The sequence below is a fragment of the Camarhynchus parvulus genome, chromosome 5 (genome assembly GCF_901933205.1).
Source record: "Camarhynchus parvulus chromosome 5, STF_HiC, whole genome shotgun sequence".
NCBI lineage: Eukaryota > Metazoa > Chordata > Aves > Passeriformes > Thraupidae > Camarhynchus > Camarhynchus parvulus.
This window is the reverse complement of record NC_044575.1, coordinates 54,783,337-54,806,087: the sequence shown is the minus strand read 5'-3', so window position 1 is coordinate 54,806,087 and position 22,751 is coordinate 54,783,337. Positions and strand designations below refer to the sequence as shown.

At 42.7% G+C, this 22,751-nt stretch overlaps 2 protein-coding genes across 2 annotated transcripts in view; one reads left to right on the top strand and one right to left on the bottom strand.

Annotated features, from left to right (window-relative positions):
- Positions 1 to 14,854, top strand: part of SYNE2 (spectrin repeat containing nuclear envelope protein 2) — a 176,040-nt gene extending 161,186 nt beyond the window's left edge. Inside the window, 13 exon segments of the mRNA XM_030950368.1 lie at positions 1,211 to 1,348; positions 2,810 to 3,004; positions 3,834 to 4,116; positions 4,463 to 4,531; positions 5,340 to 5,476; positions 6,324 to 6,450; positions 8,098 to 8,309; positions 10,846 to 11,046; positions 11,777 to 11,905; positions 12,379 to 12,567; positions 13,135 to 13,224; positions 13,438 to 13,484; positions 14,098 to 14,854. Coding sequence (XP_030806228.1) covers positions 1,211 to 1,348; positions 2,810 to 3,004; positions 3,834 to 4,116; positions 4,463 to 4,531; positions 5,340 to 5,476; positions 6,324 to 6,450; positions 8,098 to 8,309; positions 10,846 to 11,046; positions 11,777 to 11,905; positions 12,379 to 12,567; positions 13,135 to 13,224; positions 13,438 to 13,484; positions 14,098 to 14,323 — 2,043 coding nt within the window. The 3' untranslated portion in view covers positions 14,324 to 14,854.
- A 6,837-nt stretch (positions 14,855 to 21,691) lies between these two features.
- Positions 21,692 to 22,751, bottom strand: part of ESR2 (estrogen receptor 2) — a 38,547-nt gene continuing 37,487 nt past the window's right edge. Inside the window, exon 9 of the mRNA XM_030949519.1 lies at positions 21,692 to 21,944. Within this exon, the coding sequence (XP_030805379.1) occupies positions 21,755 to 21,944 (190 nt within the window). The 3' untranslated portion in view covers positions 21,692 to 21,754. The remainder of the gene's footprint in view (positions 21,945 to 22,751) is intronic.

The window sequence follows — 22,751 nt, the reverse complement described above, 5'->3', positions numbered from 1 at the left end:
TCATAGAAAGTTTAAAATTCTCAGCATCCAGGGTTCTACAGGAATTACCCACGAGCAAAGCCTACATCAGAGCAACTCTCTGTCCTGAGCTACTGGCATAGCAGGGGAGCTCTGGAAGGGTCACTGAGTACATGGCACAAACCTCACCTTGGTAGATTGGTTTTTGGTAGCTGAAGAAAAGCTTAAAGGAAGAAGGAGTGCAAAATTTGGTGGATGTGTTCATGCACTTGCCCCTTTCCATAGATAAGAGACAGAGAGACAAAAGGGCCCCAAGTGCAGATATGGTTTGGAGTTTCCAACTCAGCTCTATTTCATGCCAAGTTGTGATTCACCAACAAGGCATTAAAGATGGAGATGTGATATAAAGCAGCTCCTGCTGTGCTGCCTGCCTTATGAGGAATGTTGTTGGAGTGTATTTCAAAGAAGTATCCTGCTCATCAATTAAACTGATCTCTAGGCAGATACTCTGTGCTGTGCCCTGGGGAAACTTGTCACTGCCAGATTTTTAAATATAGCAGTGCTGTAAGCAACTGACAGGGAGAACTGTTAGCTCCCCAAAGTCAGTGGATGAGGCAGTGAGAGCAGTGATGGGGTTTGATCTGTGCAGCTATGAATTGTTATATTTGGGATGTTACATGATCCCCCTTCTGAAAAGTAAATCCACCCATGAGAACAGGCAAGCTTCGTGTCTGTTAGCAGCTTCTGTGGGACATGCCATGCCAAACAGTGCATTAATTAACACTGGTGTGGTCATATGTGATCCAGCCTTTCCATTGTAAAATCATAAAAACTGATTTTAGTCTCATAGTTTTAATTACTTTAATTGGAGATGGGGGTTGTTTCGTTTTTTAAATCTCTGTTTTAAGTTTAGAACAAATTAGGTGTTAAGCCTCAGTCCAAGTAACTGTTGCTGGTATAATGATGTGGGAGAAGGAATGTGTGGAATCAATAATGTGATTTTATAGAAGCATCTTGAACTGCTAAAATTTTACTCCCTCTTTTGTACAAACAGTGTGCTAGTACAGGGCACTGTTCTAGCATCCCTACAGGAAGAGGACAGGTTTTATACATAGCATGCTGCTCTTTGTGTCCTGATGGCCTTTAAGGTGAACAGGAGTTTTGAAGTAAAACACTGATTGCAGAGAGCTCCTGTGACCTGTCTCTTTTAGTAGCTGAAGTGATGTAACACTGGCTCCTCTTTTCCATCCAGCACTTCACCAATCGGAGAGATGAGTTTGAGGGGACGAGGGAAAGCATCCTTGTCTGGCTCACAGAAATGGACCTACAGCTGACAAACGTGGAACACTTCTCAAAAAGTAACTTTGATGACAAAATGCGCCAATTAAATGTACGTATCCTTCTGAAGCAGTTGTTTACTATAGCCCAGTGATCCTCTTGGGCTGCCCTTGCCTGACAGAATCATCTGTTTTCTTTGACTTCACAGTAGCCTCCACATCTCTGTAGGTCTGTATTTGTTTAAAGACAGCAGTAAATTTTAAAGACATATTGCTGGCTGGGGGTGTATGTACAAATCACAAACGGGATGGGACTGCTGTGGAACGTGCCTTGAGCAGTTTTATTTTCCAGCATCACTCATTACATGGTTATGACAATGGGAAGATGCCATCAGCTCACATCCCAGGCAGCAGACCAAGAACTTAATGTTACAACTTACTTTATAAGTTTTTTGACCAATCACACAAAGCAAAAGCACATTGACAGTAGTTCTATCCGACCACTATAAGCACACGTAAACAGTGCTTGCTTATTTCGAATACAATGCCTAATTGTAAGCCTTAAACACAATGCACAGAGCTCCATTATTAAGCTTCAAACTTCCTAATATCTTGCTAGATAAACTTTTCTGTAGCTTAGGGAGTTATTCTAGACAAGCGTTAATACACAAACCATTGTTCTATTTGTCCCTTGCTTTTCTACTTTTTAAATAATTTTTCTGCTGACCTATCTCATGGCTACTGCTTAGCTCTAATCACAGTTCTGCTGTCTCTGAGGCCTGCCTTTTGCAGCTTTCCCAAAACCCACTGATTTTGTGGATTCCTACAAAGACATATTGTCTGAATCAAGATTAATCTCTGCATTATTTAATTCAGATTCAGTGTTCAGGCTCAGTTCTGTCCTGCCATTTTCTCCTGACAGTATGTGTCAGTGACAGTTATATCTGGCCTGGAAGGCTGCTGATGCTGCTTAACAGTAAGAGCTACATTCCTAAATTCAGGCATTATTTTCTGGTGCAAATCTTTTTTGAATTGGCATTATTGTACAATCTCTCCTCAGAGCTTGTGTTTGTAGCTGGGAATTTCAACAGAAATTAGACACCAGGAATGTGCAGTGATTCTAAGGAATATACTAGTTCTTTCCTACATTATATGCTCGTTTCTTCTTTCTCCCTGCACCATTAATGGTTTGGGATGTAGATTTACTGTTGTGTAGACTGAAGGCCCAAGCAACCAAACAAACTTCTTGGCTACTGAGAAAAAGATTGTGTGTACCAACAGAAGAGTAATCTCTGATTAGCTGAACTCTTGTATCATGATCCCCTGCAGGCTCAGGACACTACAGCCATAGTGATGTACACCTGGGTGGAAAAGGCCACTTCATTTAGAACTTGTAGTAATTTAGAACTTTAGAACTTAGTAATTCTGCTCATAAAATGAAGCTTTGGACCTCTTGAGTAAAGATACTTGCCAAATTAAATTAGACAACAATGTCAATTGTTGCTTGTCTTTCACTGCCGTGAGCTAGAAAGGCCAATGGAGAAGTAATTATTTTTCTTGTATGTTCCAAATAGGGTTTCCAACAGGAGATAACGTTAAATACCAATAAGATTGATCAGCTAATTGTTTTTGGGGAGCAGTTGATTCAGAAGAGCGAGCCTTTGGATGCCATCCTGATTGAGGATGAATTGGAAGAGCTTCATCGATACTGTCAGGAGGTGTTTGGGCGAGTTGCCCGGTTCCATCAAAGACTGACTTCAAGGGATCCTGTAAGAAGCAACAGTTGTTTCAATGCTTTGACAAGATTTTGGTGTTTGAATTGTAATGCTTATTTTGCTTTTTGAATTGCAATTGCTTACTCCTAGCAGCTTGACTGAGTGGTTTAATCTCCAGTGGCTCAGGAGCTCTGCAGTACATGTGCCAGCCTTGCTAAATCTTTGTTGCCAATCCTTTCATGCCTCTCCCTCTGCAGAATCTGGATAATAGCATGGAGGTTGTTCATAAGGTTCAGAACTATATAGTTGTGGCTTGAAGGCTTCAGAACCTTTTTTGGTGTTTTTAATATCACATTGTCTTCCTTACCATCAATAATGTGCTTAGAATATCTCTTTATGTATTTGTTTGTCCACTCCATCTGTCCACTTTGTTGTGAGAGCCCTGAATGGGGAACAGCATGCACTTTGCTTTTCCCTGGGAACTTTCAGATGATTCTCAGTTTGCTTGGCCTCAAAAAGAAAGAACATCTGTTAGAAAGCCGGGTAAAGGAAGGAACATGAACAAGTACCTGTTCACTCCTGCCTGAGCATCATTTCCTGACTGACCTTTTTAACTCCATTTGGAACTGGGTACTCCTTCTGCAAACTGGACAGATGCTGTGGTGGTGGTTGAGTGCCTTGAAAGAGGAGAGGTAGCTGCTGATGTGAGAATTGGATTTGGCAAAAGAGGAAGAAGGCAGAAATTATGTTTCCCTTTAATTTTAGGCACATGGTTGCTGCAGCTGATCACAAAACTGTCTTCAGTAGTACTGTGTGGTTCAATCATTATCCCATTAAGATCTCTTGTAAATCTTATTAATATGCAATAATTACTTATTTGTAGGGATTGGACGATGAAAAAGACAACTCTGAAAATGAGACAGATCAAGAAGACTCCAGAGAAATCCAGAATGATCCCTGGCATAAGAAAACCCTCACTGAGGGACCCTCATCTACACAGTCCCTTTGCCACCTTATGCCCCCAACTCAGGGCCATGAGAGATCAGGCTGTGAGACCCCTGTCAGCGTCGACTCCATCCCACTTGAGTGGGATCACACAGGTGATGTGGGAGGTTCTTCCTCTCATGAAGATGATGAAGAAGCAACATATTACAGTGCTCTGTCAGGTGAGAACCACTGTCCAGCAGTTTGGTTTGACATGAACAGCTGGAGGATGTCCCTGTGTGGGAAGGGAGGGGGATTGAAGTCTTGCTCCCACGTTGTTGGTTGGTTTTCAAGTACCATTTATAGATGTGAGCAGGCTCATCTCTTTCATGAAGGAAATGGTGCTGTCTAAACCAAGCTTTTGTTTTTAGAAACATAAGAAGGTTTTAGAAGCCTTAGTGTTTAAGAATGTTTGAAAATGGTACCAACCACTTTGTTCTTTGTCTTTGCTGTCCTTCATTGTTTCAGTTGTTTTTAATAGTTGGAAGATACTGAATAGTGAGGAAAATGACATTATTCTTTTTTCAGATGTAGAAATCACTGAAAACCCTGAGGCATATCTTAAAATGACCACAAAAACTTTGAAAGCATCTTCTGGTAGGCACCTGCTAATGCATGTGTCTGAACATGGCAATCTCCTTGTGCTGCACGCTATATTCCTCAACCTCTCTCATACGTAATGTCTGACTTCCTGCCTTGTGTGGACACCATGTCTCATCCTGCCATGGTGTTCTTACGCTGCAGTATCCACATGGACATTAAAAGCAGTCAAGAACACACCATTTAGATTTTGCCTGGTAAATGCCAAGGTGGTTAACGTGCATTTCATTGTACTGATCCAAAGTCTTTTGGTTCTTTCTCGGTGGTTTGCTCTGGGTAGTATCAGTTTTTGGTTGTTTCTAATTTTGGTTGCATAACTACTGAAGGCAGTAGCCCCAACTCTGCAAGTATTTTTTTGTGGTTTGTGCATGACAGAACTATGTGTGTCCTGTCTGTTAAATCCAGAACAAACATTCTCCAAACCAGGACATGTCTAACTTGTTCCCTCTGACATGTTGCAGATGTGTGATAGTTATTGTTGGGATGCAAACTTTACAAAACCATGGTGCAGCCTTGTCTTTTGGTTTTTTTTTTTTTTGAATACTCTAACCTGTATTCAAGCATTTTCCAGAAGAAAACAGAATGTCTCATAACTGCATGGCTCTCATCTCATTACCTTTGAAACACTGTTGATGTTTTGCAAATGTGCATGCTTTGCAAGGAAAGCTGCAAAACTGTCATTTTTATGCCATAACTTGATGCCATTTTATTCAAAGCGCTTTCTAACTTAATACCAAGCAACAGCTTCCTTGTGGAGGTGGGATCTTGCACTCATGGTGTGTGGTTTTGGTTTTATTTGTTTCAGGAAAGTCTGTTTCAGAAGCTCGTCCTTGGCATTCTCCAGGTAGCCCAGTCTGCAGGAAACACAGATATAACCAGGCAGAGATGGTTGGAAATGTGTTGTCTGGACCAGAGACAAGTACTCCCTATAAACCAGACTATGTGAGTTGGAGGCTCTGTGGGCACTGAACCTGTACTACAGAATGTGTTTGTTGTTCTGTGTAACTCCACCCTCTTCCCTTCTCCAGCATCAAGGAAAATAATAGTTGAGGTGGAGAATTTTCACTTCACACAAACTTAGACATTATTTCTGGTGGCTCAGGTTGGACTCCTGGTCAGTCAGGGTCTGGGGGAACTTCCTTCCTCTACTGTCATAGGACAAGTCCAGGAGAATTTAACCCCCACAAAGGACAGGGTGTGAATCTCTTGATACTTACTGACATATTTCCCTTTCCTAAGCAAATTTGAGGAGTCTAATGTGCAACACACCATTTAATCTGCTTCTAGGCACTGAAAAATGTGCCAAAATGGCTTCTTTTCCCTTGGTGCCTCAGCCTTGGTGGCTGTTTGCCAGCCATGGCTTCACCAGCAGCTGCCAGGCTCAGTGGATCTGGACCCACTGTCAGCACTCTGCCAGGCAGGGTGGTACTGGTATCTGGCTGCTTTTGTCATCATTAATCCAGTCTCAGAGCCTTAGAGTCAATATTACCAAGACTCACAATCCAACAAAGAACACCAGCAATTGTGCATTGTCTGGAACAGGTAGTGCAAAAGCCATTAATTTGCCATGTCCACTCTTGTAGTCATTGGCATCACCATGGTGTGTGTTTGTTTGCTGGAAAGGCACAGAGAGCCAGTGTAAAGTGGTAGCAAAGCTGCAGAAGCCCAGTGCTAAATGTGATGTGCAAGAGCTCAGCAGCAGCCCAGCCACCCCAGAGTAGCACAGATTAGGCTGGACCTTTGACATCCTGTTGACCTGCAGGGCTCACCCTCCAAAATGTCATTCCAGGTGAAGCAGCTCAGCTCTGCAAGCAGCAGCAGCAGCAAGGAGAAAATTCTATCTGCCAACATGAGCGATGAGGAGCCCCAAGATGACCAAGAACTTGTGAATCTAGCAGCAACAGAGAAGCAGTCAGGTACAGAGCATTAGGAGTGGCTTTGGGGCTGTGGTGTTTGTCCTGTGACTCTGGGAAGACAAAGCAGACATGACACAAAGGCAGTATATTTGGGAACAAAAAAAAAAAAACAATTAATGTATTTTGCCAAATTTCCAAGTCAGTTAGCTCCCTTGTCATCTGGTTCTGTCCAAGCCATGTGTGCTGTTCAAAGCTTTCACATTTTCTGCCAGAATTGAGGTTTTTTTTCATAACATACTTCTGTCTCTTTGCTGCTTGTAGTAAATGGGAACAATTTCACTTTTGTCTGATACTGAACACTTCAGGGGCTTCTAATCAGATTTCAAACCAAAGGGTCTGTCTAAAGCAAGATTGCTGTATGGAGTTACTGGTACTCCGTATAACAAGATGCTACAGCTCCCATTTGCAGAAATATTTGTTCAAAGCTGGTAATGCATTCTGTTCTCAGTATCTTTACAGTGGTCCTTTCATGCAAACAGACCAGCAGGCTGGTTCTCTTAACCCTTTAGGACCTCATTCCCGGTTTCAGGTGCTTGAGATTGTAGCAACACATTGTACTGCAGTCACAAAAGCAAATCATGTGATGAAAAGAAGGCTGCAGCTACCTGCACCAGCTCACTCACTTTGTTTCTCTGGTCTCACAAATAGTCCAGGGTTGTGTCCCATAGGTGGGATGAATAGGAATAACCTGAGAATGGTTTAGATGTGCTTTCAGAAAGTGTCACTGATCACAGAGGTGGCGTGTCCATGTCCTTTGGCGCTGAATTGGTGAAACAATCATTAAGAGTCATTAGAATGCTTTGGGTTGGAAGAGACCTTAAGTTTATCTAGATCAAACCCCCCTTCCATGAGCAGGGACACCTTGCAGCAGACCACCTTGTTCAGAGCCCCATCCAGCCTGGCCTTTGAACACCTCCAGGGATGGGGCAGCCACAGCTGCTCTGGGCAACCTGTGCCAGGGCCTCAGCATGGCCACAGTAAGGAATTTCTTCCTAATCTCTAATCTAAACCTGACCTTCATCAGTTTAAAGCCATTATCCATTGTCCTATCACTCCATCTTTTTATCAAAAGTCTCTCTCCATCTCTCTTGGAGCCCCTATAGGCACTGGAAGGAGCTCTAAGGTCTCCCTGGAGCCTTCTCTACTCCAGGCTGAACAGCCCCAAGTCTCTCAGCCTGTCTTTACAGGAGAGGTGTTCCAGCCCTTTCATCATCTTTGTGGCTTCCTCTGGGCTCTCACCAGCAGCTCCACATAGACATAAAACACAAACCCAGGTCCTAACTGCTGGATCATATTTGTCCCATGCTGAATTTTGGTGTCCACCAAATCGCGGATGGACTCATGGAATTCTGTCTCCTTAGTTTTGGCCTGTTCTTCCAAGGCAATTAAAACATCACCAATTAAAGTCATTAAAATTCTTTGTAGCATTGCTATGTGGGTAACTTGACCAGCATTATGAAATTTAGACATAGACACTGCAGAATCTAAAGGAAATATGTGACTGAATGACAGTAATACATTACAGCAGTTAATTGATCTCAAGTAGCATGGAGAATAATTTTCTTGCAAAACTTCTTGCATCAGTTTTACACACTTCCTTCCATTACTGAAGATTTAAATGTTTGGGGCTTTTTCTGTGATTTGCAGGCATTATTGATAGGTGGGAGCTGATCCAAGCTCAAGACCTCAGAAATAAACTCAGGATGAAACAGAAATTGCAGCAGTGGCAGCAGCTGGACTCAGACCTCAGTGACATCTCTGCTTGGCTTGATAAAACTGAGCAAGAGCTGGAAGAGCTGCAAAAGGCCAAGCTTCCAACCAGCATGCAAGCATTGGAACAAAAGGTCAAGAAATTGAAAGTAAGTTATGGCTTGCTGAGAAGAGGGATTTCAAGATGCTGATGTTTTTTAATCAATGCTCTCCTGGGATCAGTTGGCAGCATGGATGCCAATAGCAATTCCTGTGCCACAGGGGAACTGAACTGCTCTCAGCTAAGAGGGCTAAAGAGGGTCTTAGGCAAGGTGCTTCTGTCTTCATATACAGAGATTGGCAGGCAGAAGTAAAAACTTCTCCAGTTCTCTCTTTCTGTTTTCTTGCACAGTGATATCGACATCTTTTCCTTCTGCCATTCACCTCTATACAAACCAGAAACAGATTGAAAATTCTGCCAGGTCAACGGGCTGCAAAGCCTAGGCTGTTTGTTTTTTTTTTTTTTAATTGAATTCAGGGTGGGGTGTAATTCCAGCAGGACAGACAAAGATCTGCTCTAAAGCTGTGGTTTCTGCAACATGAGCCAGCAGGTTACCAGGGCACATGTAAGTGCTGGGACACTGGGACTCAGCCAATGAAATGCCTCAGCTTCAAGTCTGAGAGAGCAAGTGTTCCTAAAATCTGTGGAAGTGCAAAATCCCTTTGTGCTTACCCCTCACCAGCTGCCCCATGTGAAGTCACCCTGAGGCTACTGGTCAGTCTGGGGTGATGCTCACAAAGAGGACACTACAGGACAGAGGAGGGATTTCTTAGGCATGCTTTAGAGTATGTTTAAGCCTGAATGTCCTGGAGTAGTTGTTAGGCCAGGGACAATGACTCTACACTCCAATAAGATCAGCTCTGACTCCTTCAGCCAGTCTGGATTAGGCATCAAGCCCTTGGAAAGGTTTGATGGTGCCTCCAAAGTGGAGGGAGCCTGGAGTTGGGTGTCTGACCTCCTCAAGGAGCAGAGCTTCACTTCTCTCTTCTGCATCTGCTTAGGAGGAGTCCAGCTGGCTGTAAATCCCATTTTCAGACAGTTTGGCTTTAGAGGGGTGTTAAAAAAGCTAGTGTGCTCTAAGAAGTAAATTTCATGAGGTGTCAGGACATCCCAAGTGCCTGGGATAAGGATAAAGCCAGTCTGCCTGCAGAGTGGCTTACTGGTGTTCAGAAGTCTGTTTGCTTTGTCTGATATTGAAAGAAACTTTATTGCCTGGAGGAGATGGGGACAGGATCCTTTGATGGGTGAAAAAATGTAATTTAGACCAGCAGTTTTCTACAAGTGGAACTCAGATCTTGAGATTGACACTCTTGGATAGAAAGGCTGCTGAGAAAAGCAATCTGAGCTTTGTGGCTTGTGGGATTCATCCTGCAGCTCTAACTTCCCTACTGCAAGAGCAGCTTGGAAAAGATGAGTACCCTTGATTCAAACTGTAAACTGGAGGGTACAAAGAAGGTATTGTTTGGCATTCTTTTTTTTAAAAAAAACCTTCAGAAATACAGGGTCAGCCTTAACATAAAGGTGGTTAGATGATATGACCATGACTGCAAATTCCATATTATTCCCCCTGCAATTCTAAGGGAGAGGAGGAAAGCAGGCAGGACTGCCTTCTGGGGGGACCTTGAGAAGTCAGAGAAATGAGCTGACAGAAACTGAGACCAGAGAGAAGAAAAATAATTTCTCACAATGGGGTGTTCTGGTGTGGGAAATAGTAAAGGTAAGAAGATTTTCAGAAATCTGGGAAGAGCAGGCCTTAGAAACAGAGCAGAGAAAACTCAGAGCTAGATGCAGCTGCAAAGTCTGAAAGTAGAAAAAGTTGTAGTTACTTTTTATAAGACAAGCAAGCATTGTGTGAAGAGGTGTATGTGTACTTTTAGTAATTGGCTAGAACAACTGTCTGTAAGCTTTAACAATATACTATTAACTAAAAGTTTTTAAAATGTTCAGTAGCCAAGAGGTCTTTGGCTGCTGCTGGCTGTACGTGAGCTTTGCCATCTTTTTATTGTCTCAACCATGTAATAAGACTGATGCTGCAAATTAAAGCTCAGGGAATGTACCCCAACAGTCCCATCCTGTTTGTGAAAAAAAACCAAACCTCCAAACACAGTCTGGTGTGGGACCAGGGGCCCAGAGAGGATGGGGAATCTCCATCCTGTGAAATACTGAAAATTTAAATGGATGAGGCCCTGAGCATCCTTGGTGTTAGAAGTTGGTCCTATGTGAAACAGGAGAATGGAGTACAGACCTCCAGAAGTCCCTGTCAGCATTATTCTAGGATTCTGGGGTGGCAAAACCTTTATCAGTTAGGAGAAAATACCGTGTGATGATCAATGTGAGTATTTGTCCAAATGTCAGGGAAAGAGCTCAGAGGAATTGAAAGGCAGATGTGGATTAAGCGATAATGCCGGTGACTTAGGGAGAAGCACAAGCCCAGTCACACTTATTTTCTTCAAAGTGGAGGTTTTGGCTTTAAAAAAAACCAAGCAAACATAAACCTGCCTCAATATGTTTCTTAGCAGTATTGAAAAGCCACCAGATTCAAACATCTTTCCCCAACACCTGTGATACTTCTGAGTGCGTGGTTTTATTGTAATAAACATGGTTTTCATCATTCATAAAAACTCCTAATCTTCTTTTTCTACCAGGACATGCTTAAAGCATTTGACAGCTACAAAGCAGTGTTGCTTTCTGCTAACCTGAGCAGCAAAGAATTCCAGAAGGCAGACAGCACAGAGTTCAAGGAGCTGCAGAACAGGCTTCGGAAGGTCAACTTGCACTGGGAGAAAGCAAATCGTGCACTGGACAACTGGAGGAAGGGTTTGCAGCAAGCCTTACTGCACTGCCAGGTACATCCCACATGCCAGCTTGTAAGGGAAAACTCTTTGGGATTCTGTTGAGGAGAGGGCAGAGGGGTAATTCCTGCACATAAGTGGAATGGTCACTCAAATCCAAGACACTTTGTTTCTTGATAAAGTTGCCTCTGATGGATTGAAACAGTTTGGTAAAAATATCTTTGAAGTGGATAATGCCCTTTACTACATAGGTGGAATACTTTAACAAAGTTTCTGTGCCTTCACTTACAAACAAATTGTGAATCTGTTTGTAGGTGAAGGTGATAATGGGACCTTGGAAAATGCTAAAGATAGATTCTGAAAATGTTAGGCTTTGTGTTTTCTCAGATCAGTGCATTCACGTAAGCAATATGATAAATGATATAATTGTTAGATGTGATGATTGTTTAGTAATTAAATATAATTATTATATAATCATAGGAAGAATCATGAGAAACTACACTGGGAACTTAAGAGAGCTATGTTTAGCTAAAAATCTATGTATACAATAGAACAATATAAGTTTAATAATTAACATGTAAGTTATATAATGATAGAATATAAAAACCCGTTCCTCTTCAATGTATGGTGGGATCAGATCTGAGGCGAAAGCGCCCCTGATTCCCAGAGCTCTTAATAAAAGCACCTACATATAATTGCCTGTGTGATTATATGTCTCCGCACGCTAACAAAGGCACCACAAAGGTGTGTTTCCTCTTATGGGCCAATCTTTTTGTTTCTCTAGGATTTCCACGACCAGAGCCAAAAGCTAATCCTGTGGTTAGCAAGTGCTGAAAGCCGGAGGAATGAGGCACAAGTCACAGATCCCAGTGCTGATCTCAATACAATACTGGAATGCCAGAAGGAGCTGATGGTGAGTGTAGTCTTAACTGCAGCACGTCACTCTCAGCACACACTGAAGAGCAGGATGTTTGTCTCACAGTGTCTGCAGCCTCTCCTCAGACCTGCTGTACTCAGACATGTGGGTGGTTTTTGAAATGGACCAAGACATTGCATCTACAAGGCACTTCTCCATAATTACTCACCATAATAAAGTTACTTATGAGTAGTCTTTATTCTGAAGCAAGACTTCCAATTTCCAAAATTTAATGTCTTCTCTATATGAATTACATGCTGCCAGAACTATTTTTAAATGTTATTTCAAACAGGTACAACCAGTCTCTTCAAGAGAAATTTCCTATGTAGCTGTAATAACCATTCCTGTGCCTTGTTGGTTCTCAGGCAGGTTGTGTTGTTCTTTAAAGCCTTCCAGAGTTCCTCCTTTTGGGAGAACATCCATAAAGTTGAGGGTAACAGTCTGTTGTGCTGTTTTTTGTTTATTCTCAGCAACTGGAGAAAGAGCTGCTGGAGCAACAGCTTAATGTGAACTCCCTCCAAGAGCTCACTGCTTACCTGCTGCTGAAATCAGATGGTGATTACATTGAAGAGGAGGAGAAGGTCCATGTAATTGGAACAAAACTGAAGCAGCTGATTGAACAAGTCTCTCATGACTTAAAAACAATACAAGGGAATCTGGTGAGTTGGAATTTAAATACTTGTTTGTGGATCTTCCTTACTGAAAAGAAATAGCATGTTAAGAGTGAAGATATTTATAAAAAACTGACTTAAAGCTGAAGTACTTCTACCTTGATAAGCTGAAAAAAGAACAGTTCTGGCTGTAGGAACAGCTTCAGCCCCCCAAGGCTAGTACAGTATTATAACAGAGGGATTGTGCTGCCTCTGTCCTCAAGGGGTTTGAAGAGCAGAGAGCATAAAGCTCTGAGTAAGGCTTTTGGCAGGAGGTTGGACTAGATGAACTTTCTGAAGTCCCTTCCAACCTGAATTTGTGTGATCCAAACCAGGTATCAGGCTAGGAGTGTGTAATGAACACGTAGGAGTTGAAGGTCATAGCAGTGGGTTCCTTATCCTGAGGCCTGTCAGAGATATTTCCAAGTTAATTCCTGTATGCACCCATTCCATTGCAATTCCTTCATGCCGGGCACTGTAAAACATTTCTTTATTCTGGGGAAGTGATTATTCTCATGTGAAGGGGCAGTGGGCTGTGCACCTACAGAGGCAGTGAAAGGTGGTGTTATCTTTCAGGATACCAAAACATTCCTGCTAGTTCCAGATGACTTGGACTCAGGAGTTTATAATCCAGAAGAAGAGAAATCCAGCCCTGCTGTGAAGAAGGCAAGTATTTTTTTCCTAATATTTTGCTATCAGCATATAGTGTATTTTGACATACTTAGTGTGGAAGTTCCTCAAGTATAATCATTTTACCTTTTAGGTCCATGTACCTTATTACAGTATTTACAATCAGACCTTAAAGTCTACAGCTGTCTTTTCAGAGAAATTCCTTGTAGTTTCTGAAACCTGGATACTAAAAGCTATTTCTCTCAACAGATGGCCCTCAGGAGAGCAGCTGATGGCAGGAATGGCAGCAGCACAAGGTAATATTTTATATATGCCTGATCTCTTGAAAAATATTGAAAAGGACAGAGATGAGCTGTGTGCCAGCAGAAACCTGGGCAGCTGTTCCTTGTAGGTTGATGCATGGGTCAAGGTGATTTCTGCCTACCTGTAGAGTCTCCTCTACCTACCAGCTCTGGGCTGCTCCTTAGGGAATGGTTTCCTTCAGCACTCCTGCTCCAGGACCTCTGCAGTGATGTGCAACCCTGGCTTGAAAAAATATTTTTTCTGCCAAGTGGGGGATATTTTAGGTTTAAATCCTCCTTTAATTCCACCAGCATGCCTGGAAAAAAAACTTGCCCCTAAGATCCACTTGGTACAAACAGACCATGAAGGACAAAGGGAGAACTTAGCCCCCAGTCCAGTGGGGTCTGTTCAAAGGGTAGATCTCAGTAATGCCAGGGCAGAGAAGAACTTCATGACTGTGAATAACGTGCTTCAACACCTATCTGGTATAGTGTGTTTGCCTCCTGGGAAAAGTTAAGTTAAAGTTTGTTTGTAAAGTAAAAGTTAAGTTTGTTTCCTGAAATTAGGGTAAAAACAACTTGTTTAACTCAAACCCTGAAGTGCCTGTTCTGTGTTTCTCCTTTTCAGGAGCGAAAGCCATTCAGAACCTGTGCAGGCAACCCCTCGGTCTCCCTCTTTCTTCTACCGAGTGTTGAGAGCAGCTTTACCCCTGCAGTTGTTCTTCCTGCTGCTTTTGCTGCTGGCTTGCATGATCCCCTCCTCTGAGGAAGACTACAGCTGCACCCAGGCCAACAACTTTGCCCGCTCCTTCTACCCCATGCTGCGCTACACCAACGGGCCCCCGCCGACCTAGGACAGCCTGCACTCACACTGAACACTCTTGGGTGGTGCTTTTTTCTCCCATGCTGCTCTAGCATCAATCAAGCAGTGAGTTTCACATCTCAAAATGTATATCTTGACAGAATTTCAGCGTTTTTGTACGGGAAACAAAACTTTTTCTATAGATTTTTTTTAAACTGTAAGCAACACACTTTATACTTTGATGCAATAGATACACTATTTTATAGGGGCAGTGCACTTGAGCTTGCCAGGTGTTTGGATACTGAGTTCTTAGATGCAGAAATGACATCACAGTAATCTTAAACATAGCAGTCTGTCTTGGGTGAGTATGACAAACAAGCAGGTGAAGAGGGACTTCATTTAATATGATTTCTGCACACACACACTTCACGTTACTTGTATCTTTTGGTACTGTAGTCACTTGGTGGAAGCAAAAAAAATTGCATATTTTTGAATCTTTGTTGTTGTATTTTATTCATCTAACACATTCAATATCATGATGCACATTTGTTTTGTTTGATATAAAGTGTTCTAGTAGTTAGGACTGCTGTGTTGTCTTTTTATACCACCTTTGAAATAAGGAATTGCTGCATTGCATGGAAATGGTTTATAATGCACATATTTTCTAGATGAACATGATTATGTAGACTATCCCTGATGTATACAAATAGTGCAATGACTTTTTTAATGAAAGTTTTTTTTTCAGTTTTTAACCTGCTGAATAGTGTACAGTACCTTGGGAGAGAATTGTGCATTTTTATAAGCTTTGTTTTTAAAATTAAACTGGCGTGTGGGCAGTGGCTGGAGAAACACTGTGTACAGTCAGCATTGCCACTGCCCCTGTTGTACAGTTTGAGTACTGTCATTAAAATTTTGCCAATGTCTGCAGGACTGTGGATGTGTCTAGTGGGGGGGACCAGCTTCATGTTCCAGCAGTGCTGCCCCTTGCACTCCTGGAAGAGTCAATTTCTTTGCCTGCAAAAGGAGTGGTGCTGGAAGAAGCACAACCACTCCCTTGCTTGTCAGAGCAAGAGATCACAAATCCAGCAGTGAGACCTCTGTTCCATGGCACAGATCCTTCCCTTTGGAACTGCCTTCCTGGAGGAAGAACACAAGGTTGAACCAATTCATGCTTATTACTATTTTGAAATGCTGAACTATTTCCCACCTTGGAAATGACTCTCTATAGTGGGAGTGCTGGAGTGGGGAAATGCATGTGGGGGAGAGCTCAGTGGCTTTGGTCAACAGCTTTTTGTGTCTGGCAGTAAAAATGACCCAGGAATTAGCCACTTTCTGCAGTGCTTACCCATAGGAAATAAGATCTCTGATTAACCTGTGAGAGTTCTCCTACCCTTTCTACACTTGTCACCACTGGTGGTTGCTGATTCCCCCCCGGCAGGGAGCTTTACAAAGCAAACTGCTTTGTCCTCATGTTCAGAGAATTGCCAAACCAGCAGCTTTGTCCCAGCCATGGTGGCAAACCCACTGTGGTTTATTTCCCAGACATTAAACTAAACTCAAGGCTGTGTTGAGGAGCCAGACTTGTGCTCTCACACTGGGGCTGTACCCAGAGATCGATCCCCCTCACCCCTCGCTGCACACAGCCACACACACTGTCCTCTCTCCCTCTGCAATCATTATTTGATACTTTCAAAGCAATTGCTTTAGGATGGAGCTCATTTAAGTTTCTTTCTCTGTAGAAGTGAGCCAAGTCCAACCATTATTTCATTGCCAGGTTGTCACAAATGCCTATGCAGACCTTTCTGCCAAGAAGTAATAGGCAGTTGCTGACGTGATATTCAGTTCTTCTTCCATTAAAGAACCTATGCAGGGGAAAAAAATTGAACAATGTTAAAAGGTCTAAGGAAAATTTCATAGCCTACAATTTCCTTTCATTATGAACAGTTATATCAAATTGTTGAGCTGATGTAATATATAAAAAGAGGAGCTTTCAAGAAATTATCTCAAAATGTCACTAAAAAACAATGTCTGGGTAAAATCTTTTTAAATCTTTTTTCTTCCACACCTATTTTAAATAGTTTTATTTCCAATTGATTATAATCACTGCACTGTAGGCTGACTCTGAAGTCTGCTTTAAACAAGTCATTTTATACCCCCAACAATTTCTTTGTGTCATCATCTCTTTTAGGACTGGGTTGTTAGTGTCCAGGGAGGGATAAAAAAATATTTTAAAGAGAGAACAGATGCAATTGTGAGAGCAACCCATTATGGCTGTGCACATGTATTGACAAATGAAACCAAGCCAAAAGTAGTTTTGAATTGAAGTCCTATTTTTTGGCAGTGAGATGAGGCCTTGGTCTGTTTTCAGCTATACCTACTCTGCTCCAGCAGAGTCAGCAGCAATGAGAAGGCTCCAGGGAGATTTTGGAGCAATTCCTGGTACCTAAAGGGGCCCTACTAGAGAGGTGCAGGTGGGCTTCTTGCAGGGGGATGTAGTGGTGGCACAAAGGGTGCTGGCTCTAAACTGACAAAGGACAGCTTTAGAGTAGGTGTTGGGGAGAAATTCAGTGCTGTGAGGATGGTGAGGTGCTGGGATAAGTTGTGCAGAGGAGCTGTGGCTGCCCCATCCCTGGAAGTGTTCAAGGCCAGGTTGGATGGGGCTTGGAGCACCCTGGGATGGTGGAAGGCACTGAGCACACACATTAGGTGCTCGTGGGACCAGGCTGAGCTCAGCTGCAGGAAAGAAATGAACAAAAAGCAATATATTTACATTGCATGATGCCTGTTTAGTCAGCTGCACCAATCCACAACAATGAAACACAGCAACAGACAAATGCCATCAGTTCTCAGAACCAAAGACACCTGGGGGAAGGGGAGGGGCTGGGGTGTTGTGGGGTTGTTTTCACATTACCATAACATACATCAAGTGCTTTAAAAGGCACCACTTTCAGTCAGGAACCTGATTCCACTGCAAACTCACAGAATGAAATGTTGAAACTAAAATGACAGGACTGAGAACAAAACCTTTTGTAGAAAACAGGCATAGGAGATGTGGAGTAAGCACTGGTAATGGCTATGCCAGCTACTCTGTGACACTGATGAGTGAAGAAGGTTTTGTCTGTTGAGACAGTAGCAGCAGATGTTGGCATTTTTATAGCAAAGCAGTGTCTTTTTTTTGTGCACTTAAAATTGCTAACACTCAACAGTACACGAGGAGTGTAGATGACTCTTAAATGTAAAGATGGACTTAAATAATACACAGATCATAAATAAAATGAAGCCTTAGCTATGAAGGTGCCATTTAACACATCACACTTCACTTCAGTAGTAAAATACTGTGAAAAATTAATGTAAATAATACTTATGTTACACATTGTAGCACTTGCTTTTCATGCTCCCATTTGCAGCAGTCTCTTTAGAATTGGTTTGAGTCAGCACAACAGATCACATCTTACCTGCTTTGTTGACCATTATCTCACAGGACCTAAGTAACACAAACCATTTTTTCTGAGATGGATGGTGATGATAGCAAAGGTGTTTCCATGGCTTCTAGGTCTGACTTTAGGGAAGTGTGAAAAGGTGGCCTGGGGTAAGCTTAGAGGAAACTGAGAAGTTATGTTTGCATCCCAACAGTACAGAAACTGGAGGGTAAAATGCAGTTGCTACTCCCTGGCTGGAACATGGTCGGATTGTTCAAAACCATTCCACAGTGAGTCCCCACACCCACAACCTGCAGCCAGAACCTCCTAAGGGGGGTGGAATGGAGGGTGGGGTGGATCGGAGACGCCTGGCCAGGCTCTGTAGAAATCCCTGCAGGGAGGGGAGACCTGGAACAGATTCCAGTACCTGAAGGGGCTGGAGAGGGAGCTCTGACAAGGGCATGGAGTGCCAGGACACAGTGAGGGTGTTGAGACAGTGAAACAGATCATCCAAAGAAGTTTGGATGCTCCTTTCCTGGAAACATTCAAGGCCAGGTTGGATGGAGCTCTGAGCAACCGGGTCTTGTGCAAGGTGTCCCTGCCCGTGCCCTTCCAACCCAAACCATTCCATGATTCTATGATAAAAGTCCAAACAAGACAAAAATTCTTACCTCAGAAGAAGAAGATCACTGGTGACAGCTCAAACAGGATCAACAGGCAACTTTCTGGGTCTCACTGCGTTTTTAGGCTCTGCTAAACCACTGTAATGATGCAAATACAACAAATATCTTTCATACTCCCCAGCTCATTAAGAGTAAAATTAAAAATTCCAGCACTTCAAACACTGAAAAGGATGCTCTTCTTTCACCATGATGATCCCTGTATAGATCTATCATTTAGTCAGCAAGGAATTAACATAATATAACTATGGAAATATGCATATTTATCTAAAAAAAGATCTTCAAGTGTTTATCTTGCTAACCTGTCTTTTAGTTTGCTATTTTATAGGAGCTCTTACCCTGTTGGGCACTATCTCGAGTGAGACATCTACATATCCTTCCCCCACACTCTCCTCTCTGACTGCAAACATTACAGCCCTAGAAATGGGTAATTTGAAGGAAGGCATGTGTGGAAAAGGTCTCATTCCTGGAGACAAAGCATTTCACCCATCTGAAACCACATTTCTTTAAAAAAAAAGAAGAAAAAATCTGGTTCCAGTTCCAGACTTGAGAGAGGAAGCTCATCGTGTTTTTCTCATATGCGCTGTTAAAAAGTTTGACCTTTCTTCCTTCCTTTTTTCTTTCCTTTTTTTAATTTTGTAACTCATGACAGTTGTCCCTCTTGCCCAAGCCAGGTTTGCTCCCCTCTGTGAACACCCCAGAACTGCAGCACCATCTCTCCAAGCAGCAGCAGCAGCACCCCTGCCAGGTCCCAGCAGAAGCTGAGTCATAGCCAAGCAGTGAAGGAAAGCAGAGGAACAGCCCCTCCTCAGAGCCCCTGCAGGTCCTGAGCACTCCCCTCATCCCCACTGAGACTGGAACAGCCCCAGTATCCCAACGGAAGCACAGTGGCACAGCTCTGCTCCAGGCTGGCAGGGACAGGGATGTCCACACCAGGAATGCAGCATCTGAGGCAGTCTGGGGGATCCAGACCCGAGACAACCCCAACAACTCTCTCAAGAGAGCCAGGCACCCTCCTTCAGTCACTGCCACACACCTCCCTGTGCTGTTGGAGATGAGCATCTTCTCACCCCAGTATGAACACAGCTACATTAATCCAGACTCCACAGCTGATGAATTTCACCCATTTTAAAACATCGTTAGTAACTTTTAATAAAATCATGTTCAACAAGACAAAAAGTAGGTTAAAATCACATCATTTTCCTATTTGCACTGTACTAATAGCAACACAGATGAACACCACCACGTAGCACAAAACTGCAGCACATCCCTTTTACAGAGTCAATCCACAGCAAACTTCCATCTAGAAGATAATTTCATGATTTAAACCCAGTCTTTCCCATTTTCTCTTCAAAAGGTTTGTTCCAAGATTGTACACAAATTTAGCACTTCTAAAGCAAAACAAACAAATCACTTAAACATTTCTTTGAAAAACTGTATTAAACCAAAAAATTGCACAGGGATAAGGAAAATCAGAGAAAGAGCAACACAACAGGCAATGAGCCCAGAACACAATCAAGCCCAAGAAATACTGAGACAGGTTTGTTTCACAGCAAAACATCTCTTAAAATGTAAGTACCAATAAATTCCAGACTGTACTCACATTTTTTCCATTTTTTCATTGTAAATATTACACATCTTTAGAAGGACACAGCTATATTACATTTTCTTAAAAACAATAAAAAGGCAGAGAGTAAAAATTTAGATCAGCAGCAGCATCTGGTATAGTTAGAACAAGATCAAAACAGACAATAGATGCGTAACTCACTGAAAACCTCCTATAAAAAATACTGTCCTTGGCTTTAAAAAACCACCAAGATTAATGGTTTGACTGATATTCAAAATATGCAAATGGCATACTAATCAAATTCCCTAATGCAAAAGACTTAGGGGCTCAAAATAGACTTTTGGTGTGATCCCAGTTCATTTCACCATAATGCCCAGAACATGCATGTGCCATATTTAAATGTTTCCATGTAGAGACAGTTACCAGAATGAATGATGCCACCCTGCTGATCTCTGAGGTCATCAGCCAGGCCATTTAATCAGTTTTTTGTTTTATTTTTTTACTCAGTGCAGCTTAAACACATGCAGAAATCAGCACAAAAAGGAAGAAAAAAACCACTACATCTTCAGTGTAATACAAACAAGTCATCACACCTGCAAAGTAAAGCAGTGCTTTACATTATCCCCATCTTTACACTGTCTTTATGTTTACCATTAGCCCCATCTTTACGTTGTCTTTACGTTTACCATTATCCCCATCCTCGCTCTTTGAGGGCTCCTATAAAGACATGAAGACCACAGCACAAGGTGCCATGCATGCTGAGAGCAAGCAAGCAGCAAACCTCAGGGCAGCAGACAAAAACAGATCCCCATCCATGTTCCCATCCAGTGCCTCACCCCCTGCCAGAGGTTTTGGGTGGGCAGGACGTAATTCCACACACCAGTCAAAGGGGTGGGAAGATTTTTTTTTTCCTAGCTGGTTTCACAAGGCCTGATCAGCAGATCATATACAAATACAAACAGTTAATATTCACAGAGCAACTTCTTGTACCTAATTATTAGAATAGATTTAACATCATTAATAAATATATAAAACAACATGATAAACTCACAGACAAAACACATTTCAAAGGTCAGCATTGACTGAGATATTCAGACAATTTGGTCGTTGCTTAAAGCACTGAAGAATTATAAGCAGATAACAATGTGAGTGTTAAGAACAGGCTCACAAAATACAAACTTAAGATCAATTTATACTTTCTGCAAAGGCTCTGAACTGACCCTAGATGCTATTTCAAATGACCTTCAAATGAAGGCTCTTGCAGCCATTGCATATTTGAGAATAAGCTCCTTTACGCTGTCTGTATCTCGGCACTTTATCTAGATCAGCTGCAGAGCAGGCATTCCCCAGGGACCAGCACACAGAGGTAAACATCAGTCCCAAATGATGCTGTCCTACATTTCACACCATCCCGTGCTGAAAGAGGACATTGTTCAGTCAGTTCTTAAAAGTCTTGCTCTGGGAGACAGAGACCAACGTGCTCTCTCCAAGCTTCTCAAACCTGTCCCTTCACTTCTCCCTCTCAGTTCTGCCTCTGAGAAGGAGAGGCAGCAATCCCCTGTCCCACAGTGCTGTTCTGAGGCTTGATTTCATAAGGTGCATTTGCAGAGTCTCAGAAAAGGCACTACAGCAGTGCAGCTGTTGCAATGTCAGACACACAGACAGTGGTGAGCGCCCGCGGCCTCTCCCGAGACACCGATGTGCAAATCCAGAAGGGATGAGAACCCACGCCAGGTCACACTTCTGCAGCCCCATCACAGCAGCTCTGTTTTCCCCCATAGCTCTGAAAAAGCCTCACATTTCCAGGTCTTGCACAATTACTGGGGTGCCCCATTCCTCAGGCTGTCTCCAGGCTCCATTTGCTCCAGTGGGCCAAAGTCGGGGTGCGTGGCCAGGGACTTCCTCTGCCCTCGGAGGGTGTGAGCATTCAACATCTCCAGCAGCAGGTCATACACTGGCACCACGTTTTTACACTTCATGCTCAGGAGATGCTCCATCCCCTTGTTACTGTGCAGGAGAACAGAAAATAACTCAACAGTCTGGTTCCAACCGTGCAGAGAAGAAAAACACGCTCATGGTTTCAGGCGACTCCCTTCTTTTAATTTGAATTCAAGAGGATTTAGCTGCTGTGGTCCCTGAGATCACTTACCACTACCAACAGTAACAACATCTCAATACTTTAAGGCTGAATGTTCTACTATTTAGAGAAGCAGGTTTTGTTTTACACCATACAAACCCTTTCAGGCAATAATTCAGATCTATTGACCCTATTGAAATGAAGGAAAAACCTCTTGGATGCTGTAAAGTTGGGAGGCCCCATACTGAAGCTTTATGCAAAAGGGGGATTTACTACATGCAGTTTACTAAAGACTACCTACCTCTCCTACCTGACTGAGCAGGAAGACCTAATTACCCAGCTAATTTCAAGCACTTTGTTTACTCTCTGCATGTCAGTGAGAGGATCTTGCAGTGGCTGCAGACTTTAAAATAATCTCTCTCTTATGCAGTAACATACAATAACACCTTGCTAGCTTGAACACTCAGGGCTGTATCATGTTTTGGACTAAAAATGTCTATTGCCATTGCAGCCACACATATTTATACTCCAGATGCACTCAGGAGTTTGGGGTTGAGATCTAAGGGTGCTTGCTCAACACCAAATCCACCCCAGTGGAACTAGCAGCACACAGCTGAGCTGGTGAGTTGGGCTGGGAGAGGGGCAGTGCTCCCGGATAAACAAGGTTCTGCTACAATTCAAGGGTTATACGTTAATGGGCAAGAAGAAATTTCAGCCCCTCTCCCACACCCAGCTCT